Consider the following 13,033-nt stretch of genomic DNA (forward strand, 5'->3'; position numbering starts at 1 on the left):
GCCTCCACTTTTCTTTGAGCAATATTCCTGATATACCATTTCACTTGCTCCTGTTAGTTTATAAAAGTGTCATTTTCAGGGCTATCATTGCAGTTTTTTTGAAAGCCAAGATTTGCCTCAGAGCCAAGTGACCAGTGCTTAATTTTAGGCAATGGTTGCCGGTGAGGCCCACCGGCACTCATTTGTGGGAACCAAACTCATTTTTCCCCATCGCACTTTGACCTTGTGCCAAGGAGAGGAAACACACACTGAAGAAAAGAGATACTGAAAAAATGTGCTGACTGAAGTGAGAGAGAGAGAGAAAGAGAGAGAGAGAGAGAAAAGAGGAAGAACAACAACTCTGGTAGTGGATGAAAGAGGCATGAGGTGAAATCAGACTGTTTATTCTTGGTATTTGGCGCATCTGCTATCCAGTTGAGCCATTCGCGGGCATCTGAGTAAAACTTTGGGCCCCCGCACTTATTCTTTTACAAATTAAGCACTGCAAATGACCCATCAAGATTGAAAAAGCATTGTGCACCAAGCGGTTTGATTAAGAGAAATTCAGCCCTCCTGAACTTATTTCAGGCTAGCAGGGTTGAATAGCCTCTCTCATATGAGCCATGCATGGCATTTCCTCTGGTGGAGGATCATCGCCTCTTCAGTAATAATGACCTATTAATAATAATAATAATAATAATGATGATGACTATTAGAATGCCCCACTGACTGACCGTCCTGTGGATCCAAAGGACAATTGACAAGATTTTTAGATGTATCCTTTACCACAGACATATTGTATAGGTTAATCTTATTTCAAGCCTGCACCGAAATATGCAAAATCTCCTTGTACAGCCATTGCTGCTTAACTTTACTAAAATTGTCAAATTCCTTGTATTTTCTAAGCATAGTAACCCAATTCCTAACTGGTCTGTGTATTGTATTCAATGAATTCTTCCTCTAAATCTAGGCTTTCCTTTATTCTTTCAGGGTCTAGTTCTATTAAAAAATGTGGCAAAATGGTATTCTCTCGGGTTGGGTAACGCTAAGCTCCAATCTTTTATTGGCCTGCATAAAGTGTTTTAAGCTGTCCTCTGTGTTTTATTGGCCCAAAAAGGGGTAAAACATTCCCTGTGTTTCTTTAAAACACTTCATCAGGGGATCACAGGGCAGAGTGGTAAATAAAAAGTTGAACAAAGGTAACACAAGCATACAAATCAGTGCATTTCGCCCCATCAAAGATATAGGTAACTGTGTTCACCTTGAAAATAGTGATCTGGATTTTCTGATCAGAGGTACATAGTTACATGCTAATAGGTTATTCATGTCCTCTGTTGTATATATTCCCATATATCTCTTCGATTTCAAATTTATGGGGGAAGGGGCAGAGTTCTAAAAACAAATTGTCAATCGTGCAGTTACTTAAAAGAATTTCAGTTTTTATGCTATTGATCTTCTGTCCACCCACTGATTAGAACTCTTGCAAAATGTCAAAGACCTGTTTTGGATCACCAAGTTGGGTTTTAAGAATAATGCTATATTGTCTACATAGAGCTTGATTTTCTCCATCTCACTTAAGGGAGATTTTATACTCCTATCATGTCTTATATCTCTCAGCAGTGGTTCTATAAAGAGGGCAAATAGTATGGGCGAGAGAGGGCATCTCTGCCTTGTTCCCGGTATCTCTGCCTTGTTCCCCTATTTACTTTGCATGTGCCTACATCCACTGAGTTTATGATTAATCGAGCCATCGCTCTTTGTATATTGTGGCTATGGCCTGGATAAAATTCAAAAGGAAGCCAAACTTCTTGAGTATAAAAAAGACTTTTCCTCCCTCACCGGATCAAAAGCCTTCTCGGCATCTAAGAGTAACACTTGGGCAGGGGCCTGCTTTTGTTTGAAGAAATCTAAAGCCGCAACCAAAAAATTGGTAGAGAGTTGCTGGCCAGAGATAAAACCACATTGATCACAATTAATAAGTGCTCCGACCATTCTGTTTGTTAGATCGATGAAGACTTTCATCACTATTTTGTAATCCCTATTTAAAAGACTAATTGGCCTTCAGGAATAGATATTCTCTAGGTTTTATCTTTTTTTCAAGAAGCTGACTACAATGGCGGTGTTGAATGATAGAGGAATTTTTCCCCCACTTAAAAAAAGCGAGCTTTAATATTTCTAAATTTAAAACAGATTACTTCTCATAAAATTCAGGGGGTATGCTGTCATCTCCAAAATCCTTTCCAGTAGCTAAAGATTTGATGACCTCATCAGCTTCCTCTAAGGTGAACATTGTCTTTACCTTTGCTTAGAAGAGAGATTTTGCTCACAAAGAGTATATGGCATTCCATGTCAACACCCCCCCTCCCTCAACTCTACACCGTACAACTGCTCATAGTGCATCCGAAGCATACGTTGAATCTGTTTAAGGTCAGAAATCTGGGTCTTCTCATAGAGTGAGGAAATAGAGTTTTTCACTCCTGAGCCTGCTAAACTAAAAATCTGTTGGAATATTTACTCTCCTCATACCTTTTTTTTTTTTTTTTTTTTTTTTAATAAGCACAGTTACCAGTGTAGCTTTGCTCATAATAGTAATCATGCATTGATTGTTTCGCTTTCCCAACCCCCTGTTTATTAATATGGGTTTTCTGCCATAGGATTTTTTTTGCTGACTAATTTCAGTCTGTTCACGCCCTACTCTTTTTTCTATGGGGACCTTTTTGCAGTAATGCTCTGGGAGTTTATTATACAGGCGCGAATAGTTGCTTTGAAAGTATCTCGGACAGTTTCTATGCTACCATTATTGGAATGCACTTTAAAATAATTAACGATTTTCTCTTTGATCTCATTAGATCAAACCTCGTCTTGTAGTTTTACCTTATTAAAGGGCCATCTGATAGTTGGCCTATCGGATTTAAACCCTGTCACCGAAATTTGGACTAGTAAGTGGCCGGAAAAGGCATTTAATTTATTACTATAACTGCTCAAACGTAGATCGGAAGAGGACAGGAAATACTCGAAACTGGCCGCTGATTTGTATCTTTCCGAGATGCATGTGTACTCATGCCTGGCCGGATTCTTTCTACGCCACGGACCCACTAGATTAAAGGCCTTCGTGTACTGAGATGTTATTGTGGCAGTCTTAGGCTGGTTTTGCTTACGAGTGTTAGTTGATGATCTCTGGATTTGGAAGGAAATTGAAATCCCTCCAAAGATCATCTTCCCAGGGATAGTTATCAGTGATTGAAAACGTTCTGCAGCAGAGCAGGGCCATCAATAATAAGGGCATACATTGTAGCAACAGTTATTCTGACATCATTTATTAGCCCGCTGACCCACGTCCATCTCCCTTGCTTGTCTGTTTGAAAAGTATTTATGTGACATTTGGGATGTCTGTTTGTGTAACTCGCCACCCCCCTGTGGTCATTAGTTGAACTCCATGTAAAGGGTGCGAATCTCCGCCGTATGCAGTTTTACACCAAATGCTGCTATTCAGAACACCTCCCTTCCTGAATGAAATCAACCCCCAGATATCCGTAAAATGCTTTAGGTGCTCGATGGAGGGTTAAGCCAGCTGAACACATATCATTCGGAACTGTTACAAGATTATGGGGTACTGGGTCTCTATACAGGAATACTGTCTGAATACTAAATATCATAGTAGAAGAATAAACGTTTTTTTCACCACACTAATGGCTAGGTCTATAATTCTACAGTACTGGCAGACTGAATATGTTCCCTCTTTTGAGCATTGGCACCCCAAAATGATGAAAATAAAGGAATTAGAATGCTGTTATGCACTGAGGTCATGGTCATACAATACATTTGTGAGGCCATGGGAGGGTTTAGAATAGGGGGGTTACGTTTATGATTTTTACTATTTTGGAGAATGTGCAATATTGATATTTCATTAGGACAGGTCATCAGAACATGAGAAGACATTTTGTATTTCTTTTTTATAATGTACGTTAAAATAGGTGCCGAATAAGAGTATGGTCCTTATTTTATAAAATACAAAAATAAATTGATGTATTTTTATGAACCCTCCAATATATATATATAATATTTATACACATATATACGTTTTTGGATGTATCCTATCCGACTGACAACTCCTCATGATGGCCTTTGATGGTCTGAATACAGCAGCACATAGTTTTGAGCAATATTATAAACTGTGAGGGCTGCAGTACTTTATAACTTCAGGATCCTCAATAACTCCAGGTGCTTCCACTCACCAAGCATATGTGGTCCGTAAGTTTGGTGCATCTGTTGGTTTTATCTCTCATCAGACCACTCTGCAAACTGTACCGGTTGTCCAGGAGCACTCCCAGCTCTGGCTTGAGCTCTCTGTTTCACAGACCAGCACCCAAAGCCTTAAGATGTGGACACCTAAACCTTTCAGAGGAATGAATGCCGAATTTGAAATAAGCAAGTCTTCCTTGCCACCAGGTCCTGCTGCTTGAACAAATGTAAAATGTTATGCTTGTGTTGCTTTGTACATCAATAAAAAACAACACCAAATCACCAGGAGGTGATGGCTCCTTACATATTACATTTAGTTAGGTTGAGACTCCATTACTGGTTGTTTTAAGTGCATTACTGTGTACAGAACGTTTCTCAAACGGCAACTGTTTTTCATGAGTTTCAAGAGGGCTTGAAAACGAAATGACAGCTTCCACCTGCCTGGAACCCAACCTACTCCTGTGAGCTCAGTGTAGTTGTTTTAAAAATTATGGGCTCTTTTTCTCAGCATATAGACAGGGGGCATTAGCATTTAGAGGTAAAAACACTAACTTGTATGTCATAGAAAGTTTTCCACAGCAGGCACTCCCTTCCCACGGTGGATAAGGTGCTCTATTTAATATTAGAATGATCAAATTCTCACTTCGTCTGCTCTTCCAGTCCCAACTATTTCATGTTTCTTGGTCTCTGGTTATCTATGTTTAGTATGTAACTAACCTGTCAAATTGTCATTCTATCTGATTGTATTGATCTCATCTTTATAATTTTGTTGTTTTCGTATTTTAGGTTAAACACAAATGTGGAACTATGCCAAAGCTTAAAAAGGTTATTGGCAGATAAAACAATTATGGATTCTTTAGACCCAGAAACCAGGTATGTAATTTTTATTTCTGGTTCATACTAGTCTTTCTATATAGCTTGTTTCTTTAGTGCTCGTTTGACTGCTTTCTTATGACCCAGACCAGAATTAGACAGTAATATTAATTTGTTTAAGGACTGTTTCACTGACAGAAAAATATGTGATCTGACCAGAATGGTCTGTAAAAATACCCTTCTCCCCCACTCCTACTGTCTTCTTTGTATTTATAGAAACTACAGTTCGAAGGAATCTATTGTGGACATGTCCAAATGTATTTGCATGTTTAACATTATATACATTGTGTTTTTTTAACATGAGATTGCTTCTTTAGCTGGTGTTGTGTTATTCTTCTTCTAATTTAATACATTTGTAAATACAAATTAATTTGAATTTGGCATGGCTACATTCTGAAAATTGATGTAACATGAGTATAAGTGATACATGGATACAATCGTTGCTGTAATAGTTAGAGTTTGAATGCAAGCAGTAATCACATGACAATCATTTGATATAATAAGTGATGAATGGACCACTGGGGATGCAAAAATAAGTTCAATAGCTGAGTTCTGAAGTAATTCTTTACAAAGACTGTCCGAATCAAAAGCTTAAAGGAGCATATTAGGTAATTTTTGGAATGCTGACGCTTCAACTAATGACTAAAACAGTATATGACAGTAGAGTGACGAAAAGGTCTTTGTATTGGAGATTTTTAATGTTAGGATAATGATGGCCATTTGTTTTTGTTCCCATTGAGACCTATAAAATTGTATTCGACAGTTCACAACTTAAAGTGAATTTCTAAATGCATATAGCTTTTAACGCTGATAATAATGCTTACCCGGGTAAACATCTTTTCCTAGTGCTCAAATACGTCCATAATGCACCTATATGTAAAAATATTCTGTTCATGCATACGTAAACATCTGCAGCTTGTTAGGCATTCTATTCATAATGCATACAAATAATTAAAGAAGCATGAGAAGAAAAAGTGGAAGAATGATTTTATGTGGATAGATAAATGTAAGAAATTGGAGCATGAGTTGAGGAAAGTGAGAGCTCACTTCTGTTAGTAATCACAATCCTTGTGAGGGTGAACTACTAACCTCACTAAATAAACGTGCTCAACCCTCTGGTTGCTTGGCACAGAGCAGTCATGCTTAACTTAGATGCTATTTGTAAGGTATTTATGCAGTACTCTAATAGTAATAAGGTGAAAACACAAGTAAAATCCCAAACCCATATAGAAAATGGAGAATATTATAATGAATAAAATGACATCAAGACAACAAAAACTCAATAAGTAGAACCAGGGTTAAGATTTTTTTAAATTTTAATTAAAAATAGCACCAAAAAACACAAAACGTCAGCTGTGGTTATCTAAACCATGTCAAAGTAAAAAGTTAAGGTTGACTGCAATGCATCGATAGTTGGATACAGAGACCAAGTTTGCCGTCATTAGAAAGTTTACCTTCTGACTTAGAAACTTTTATGGAGGGAAAATGGTCGCCAACAAGTCTGCAGTAGGGCAAACTGGATCCAAATAGGGTTTGACGATCACTGGGTGCTGAAGAGTGGGGTCCCGCATCAGTCATTGATGAAGGCAGGAGAGCTCCAAGCAGGCAAAGTTAGAAGTATGTGCCCAGGCAGGCTTTAATGTCAATTGGATGCTGCTCAACGTCTGTCCTGGTGAAGCCCTTTATGTCAGACATTGATGATTTTCTGGAAGTCAGAATTCTTTCAGAGAGGCAAACTGGCAAGTTGTAGCTGACTGGTGATTTGATGGCTTCTGCTTTGACGGCAATCCCATTCTTCTGCCCTCTCTCCAGGTAAAAGTTGGTAAACAGTGCTAGTTCTTTCAGTGTCTGGGGTAGGAGTACACTCTAACACCATCCAAGGCTTCAGAACTTGGGGGGCACCACTTGGGGTTAGGAATCACTACAGCAGAGTCCAGGGTTGGTCGTGTTGGAACTGGGCAGCTAGGCAGTTGCAGGATAAAGGTCTTTGGTAACTTGTTTCCCTGTAGCTTGGAGGAAGTCAACCAGCTGACCCTTGGGTTCTCTTCTGGAGTCCTGGGATCAACCCAAGAAGGTCCAATGTTCCTTTAGGTTCTTCATACAGTGGAGCAGTCCCTTTTCTGATTCATCACAGGCCCAGGAGTGTTCTTAGGAGAGTACTGGGTGTCACTTTTATGCCCAGTGACAGCATGTGAGTTGGGGGGATCCTTTGTCCACCTTTTAACCTAATTCACCCCCTGTCCCTACTGCTTTTGGAGCCATCCGGACTACAAAGAAAACCAGGAGGCATGTGACAACAAGATAAGCATCCTTTGAAGCTCAGGAAGGGGTTGGGCACCCTTCCCCCGGCTAAACGGTCAAGGAGGGAAACTCGCTCCTGACACCCAGGGCCCTTTGTCCACTCTTTAGGACCAATGCACATCTCAACACTGGGGATCCATCAGTAGTATGGTGACAGTTCAATACTGGCAAGAAATGTCTTTGGCATTAGACAGAAAAAAAGATACGTTTCTAAAAGTGTTTTTTCCTTACTGGTAATATAAACTTAGATTTTACCATTGAGCTGGATTTTAAATTGCTATTAAAATGAGTACTCAAATCATTTCCCCAGCTGCTCCCAAACTGAAACTAAGCATTATATTTTGTTATAATGTAACCCTGTGTTTCCTATGGGAGATCCAGCCCTGCCACAGAGAAAAACAACTTTGGGGGGATTTCAGTGCCAGGATGTGTAAAACAGTAATGTTTACATGTCCTACTTTTAAATACTGTGCACCCTACCTAATAAGGCAATTAAGACTACCTCAGTGGTGACTTGTAGATAAAAAAAGGAAGGTTTAGGAATGTAAAAAGCGTGATTTTGGGGGGGGGGCGTGTCCAAGATGGCGGCGTGAGCGGACGCGTTCGTCCGAGCTCTGCCGCCTGGGTCCCAGTGAAAGCTCTGTGGCCCTGTCTTTTGGAGCCCCAGGCCCTCCTGGCTGGTTGAACGGGACCGAGAGCCAGCGGGCGCCCCGAGAGTGAGTCGGGACACCCTCAGAGGCGGGTGGCGGCGGCGTTGGGCCTTGCGACATTGGAGCAGCGGAGAGTGTTGAACCTCGCGCCGGAGGTCCCGGCGGGAGGCAGGTGTGAAGCGGGTCTCCGCGGCGACCATTTCCCTGCTGGGCCGTTGCGGAGCGGAGGCCCCGGGCGCGCTACAGAGGACCATTGCACATTTGCGCTCCCGTTTGATAGAGCTTGGACCGGCGATGGGAGGTTGGGCCGCTTATCGGCGGTGCGGTCGGCCCGCGGTGGCCCAGCCCTAGCTCGGGGGGAGCTTGGGACCTGCAACTGGCCTGTGAATGCTTGGGAGCGGTGGATGCAGGAGCTGATGGCCAGAGTCTGACGGGCACAGAGAGAAGGAACTGGCAACCCGACCCACAGCAAGCAGTACGAAGAGGCTCTAGACGAGACGGACACGGGCCCCCAGGGAGGAATTTGGGGCTATGGCATCCTCCAAGCCAAAACAAGATCAGTCGGTGAGGGAAATGTTGACCAGATCCCACCCGGTACAAGGCAAACCGGCTGAGGGGTCGGCGGCGACACAGTCTCCTGAGGTACGTGGGAGATGGAGGAGGACGGGGAGGCCCCGGTCACAAAGAGTTTCCTTACCTCATTGTTTGACTCGTTGCGGAGTGACCTGCAGGAACTTCGTAGAGACATTTTCCAGGGTGGGCCAGGTTGAAGATGGCAAGATCTCTCGCAGTGTGGAGTTGGCGGGCATGCAACAGGAGGTCATACGCCTGCGAGACCAGCGAGAACTTCTCCAGTCTGCAGTTGAAGACTTGGAAAACAGGTCGCGATGGCATAACATTCGCATCAGGGGTGTGCCGCTGGGAGCAGAGAAGGAGGACATTAGTGAATGTGTGGTGGCGCTGTTTAACTCGGTACTTGGCCTAGAGAGTGCCCAGGAGATTACGCTAGACAGGGTTCATCGGGTGGGCCGCGTTGGGGGACCCGGGGAGCGCCCGCCAGAAATCCTAGCATGCGTCCATAACTATGGGCTTAAAGAAAGCATCTTGCAGAGGGCCCGTAATCTCCCCCAGATTCAGTTTTGAGGGCATATGCTCCAATTATTTCAAGACCTCTCGCTACGGACACTGCAGATGCGGCGAGAATTTAAGCCCATTACGGAGCATTTGCGGGTGCACTCGGTGTCTTACTCATGGGGGCACCCTTTCCGCCTTATCTTTCGATGGGAGGATCAGCTCCGTCAGGTGAAATCAGTGCCGGAAGCGAGAAAGATTCTGTGTTTGGAGGGGGACAATCAAGAAGCGGGCACATCTATGGACGTGGCAGACGGGGATCGATCGCGATGGCGGCGTAAGGAGAGAACGAGGAAGCAGCAGCGGCCTACAACATCGGAGTAGGCGTTGGAGCGGCAATCTGTACTGAGTAGCGTGTCCGCTGGAACACATGCTTAGCGGCTGGAGGGCTGGGATAGTGGCTCTGATGTGGGTCGCAATAATTCCGGTCATGTGACCACTACAGCGGGAACTGGGTGGTGGAGTCGTTGGACTTTACACAGCGAACTTGAGTGGTTCTGCTGCCCCTGCCGAGACTTTGCCTCTCAAGAGATGAGTGTTAGAGGACTTTGTGGTTGTGAGCAACTGTTGTGCGTTATGGTTGTATGTTGGTGTGCTTCCCCTGGAACTTGTATGCAAGTTGCCTTGGCTGACTGGCCCTGTGGTTCGGAGCTGCCTTGGAGCTGTTATGAGCATGGGCTCCTCCGGTGGATTTCCCCTCCCCCCGGAGCAATTCTGATACTGGGACGCATGTCTATTAAGTGTCTAAGCTTGAATGTCCGTGGTTTTAATAATGCGGCTAAGAGATTAGCGATTCTGTTGGCGCTTGAGAGCTCTGGTAGTCACATTTGCCTCTTACAGGAGACGCATTTACTGACTAGGGACACATACCGTATGCGCTCAAAGTGGTTTCCTAGACAGTTCTGGTCCTCGTCCTCCACGACACATGCTGGGGTGGCGATACTGCTCGCGAAGAACTTCTCTGGGGAAGTAATAGCAAAAATACATGAGGTGCAGGGCAGACTCTTGGCTCTTAGAATACGGGTGGGGGCTTTCTGCTTTACCATTGCTTCTTTATACGCTCCCAATACACAGCAGGAATCCTTCCTGAGACAGGCGGTTGCCCCAGTGCTTACGACACCCGGTAGTGCTGTTTTAGTGGGAGGTGATTTTAATCTGGTAATGGACAATGAGTTGGACAATGAGTTGGACCGATCTGGGCACCGCTTTGGACAGACGGGAGCGTTGACGAAGGCAGGGCGACAGTGGTTGGCCGAGTGTGGACTGGAGGATGTTTGGAGTCCCTACGCTTAGGGACTACTCCTTTTACTTAGAAGCTACCAAGACGTACGCACGTATTGACTTCTTTCTGGCCTCTCGAGAATTTACCTCTCGAGTTGGGGAGACCACAATAGAACCCAGGGCCCTAACAGATCATGCGCCTATCACGGTGGAGGTTGGTGTGGATGTGGGTCGGGTGGGCAATTTGAGTTGGCGCTGTAGGGACGCGATCTTGCAGAATAGAGAAACGGAGGAGTCGCTACGACGCGTCATTTCGGACTATCTTAGCCACAATGATGATGGGACTACCCGTTTAGAGACTTTGTGGGAGGCTCTGAAGGTAGTGCTGCGGGGGGAGGTAATGTCGTTATCAGCGAGAGATAATAGAGCAAGGAGAGAGCAGAGGATGGTGTTAGAACAAAAGGTGGCAGCATCGGAGCGATCCCATAAGGCCACTGGTGCACCTAGAATTTGGTGGGAGCTGGAGAAAATGCGGCAGCAGTTAAGGTGGCTGGACTGGGATAGGGCGGAATATGCGATAGCGCGGCTTAAGCATAAATATTACATTGGGAGTAATAGATGTGGCAGGCTCTTGGCGCATCGGTTGAGAGCACAGCACTCAGCAGCAGCAATAAAAATGGTCCGCTCACCTTCGGGGAGAGAGGCTCGCACAGATGATCACATTGCAGAAGCGTTCGCTGAATATTATCGAGTGTTATATACGGCAGATGATCAGAGTGATGCGAATCCAGCCGCATTCCTCGAAGGGATAGCGATTACTCTGCTTGGCGAGAGGGAAGCGTCTTCCTTGGATCAGCCTATCAGAGTAGAGGAGGTTATTTCGGCAATTTCACGGCTAAAGGTGGGGGAAGTCTCCCGGTCCTGATGGCTTTACGGCGCTCTTTTATAAGACCTTCTGCGCAGAGCTTGCACTGCTTCTGGTGCGGCTTTTTAACTCTTTTCAGGTGTCTGGAGCCCTCGTGCCCAGTATGTCGGAAGCTACCGTTGCGGTGATACATAAGCCAGGGAAGGTCCCTGAAGAGTGTGCTTCGTACAGACCGATCTCGCTTTTGAACATAGACGCTAAGTTATTTACTGGAATATTGGCCCACTGCCTTAATCCCTATATGCCGGGCCTTATAGATCCGGATCACGCGGGCTTTATACCGCATCGTCAGTGTAGTGATAATACGAAGCAACTTCTCCATCTGATAGATAACTAGCAGATCTTGTAAGGAGGTGCTGCTCCTTTCTATTGACGCAGAGAAGGCATTTGATAGGGTCCACTGGCCTTATCTTTTCCGGGTGCTGGAGTGTTATGGAATGGGTCTGGGCTTTAGGAGGTGGGTTCAGTGCATTTATCGCTCGCCTAGGGCTGCGGTCCGGTTTAATGGTACAGTGTCTTTGTCGTTCTCGATTGGACGGGGGACTCGACAGGGGTGTCCCCTTCCCCCCCCTTTTATTTGTGATATATATGGAGCCCTTTGCGCAGCGTTTCCGCGATAGCCCCTTCGTCTCTGGAGTTAAGTTCGGAGGGGATCATCATCTTATCACTCTGTATGCAGATGACGTGATTCTTACCCTAGCTGAACCCGCGGCCTCCCTGCCTGAGCTAATGGTGATAATTGGGGAGTTTAGTCGGGTCTCTGGGTTCCGGGTAAATATACAGAAATCCCAGGTCCTCAGTTTGTTTGTGAACCCAGAGCACGAGCAGGCATTGAAGACTCAATATCCCTTTCTTTGGTCGACATTGCGACTCACTTATCTGGGTGTTGACTTGGCGTCCTCAGTTACGAAGACTGTGAGCTTGAATTTTGTGACGTTAGTTCGGGAGGTGCAGCGAGATCTGGAGAGCTGGGCGAAACATAAACTTTCCTGGCTGGGCAGGGTAGCGGTAGTGAAGATGACTGTGTTTTCGTGTATACTATACGTCTTCCAGGCACTGCCTCTGGCTCCTCCGCCTCGGGTGACAGCGACTGTTCAGTCTGCTGTCCTCAAGTTCATCTAGGATGGGCGGCCGGCGCGGCTTCCTAGAAGACTTTTATACCGCCCTAGAGCGGAGGGGGGGTTGGCGGTCCCCTGCCTACTACGATATTATCAGGCAGCGCAGTTGTGTTTTCTTTTAGATTGGAGCCGTCCACTTACTGAGAAACACTGGTGTTTCATGGATCAAGCGTTAGCGGGGTCTCACATTTGGAAGGAACCTTGGCTCCGACGTCAACATAGGGTGCGGGGTTAATTCTCCTCCCCGATTACGGGAGCGAAGTTACGTGTCTGGGACGCAGTGGCATGTCGAGCGGGGCTTACGTCGTTCCCGTCCCCTATGTCCCCGATAGGTGCGAACCCTGATTTCGAGCCTGGGCTGTGGGTGGAAGGCCTGCGCCGATGGTATGATGGGGGCTGTAAGAGGGTGGGGAGTCTGTTTGTTGAACAGGGAGTGGTTTCTTTTGATCAGATGCGGGAGACATATGGCCTGACAGAGGCAGATAGGTTGATGTATTACCAGGTGAGGCATTGGGCTCTTTTGCCCGCGAACAGAGCACTGATGGATAGTCCGCTCACACCGTTCGAAAAGTGTCTGTTGACGAAAAAGGATG

General features: G+C 45.1%; 1 protein-coding gene across 1 annotated transcript in view; it reads left to right on the forward strand.

Annotated features, from left to right (window-relative positions):
• The window catches only part of MIPEP (mitochondrial intermediate peptidase), a 700,113-nt gene that overhangs the window by 51,904 nt on the left and 635,176 nt on the right, over window positions 1-13,033 (forward strand). Inside the window, exon 4 of the mRNA XM_069202242.1 lies at window positions 5,008-5,094. Within this exon, the coding sequence (XP_069058343.1) occupies window positions 5,008-5,094 (87 nt within the window). The remainder of the gene's footprint in view (window positions 1-5,007; window positions 5,095-13,033) is intronic.

The sequence above is a fragment of the Pleurodeles waltl genome, chromosome 8, assembly GCF_031143425.1.
Source record: "Pleurodeles waltl isolate 20211129_DDA chromosome 8, aPleWal1.hap1.20221129, whole genome shotgun sequence".
Lineage (NCBI taxonomy): Eukaryota > Metazoa > Chordata > Amphibia > Caudata > Salamandridae > Pleurodeles > Pleurodeles waltl.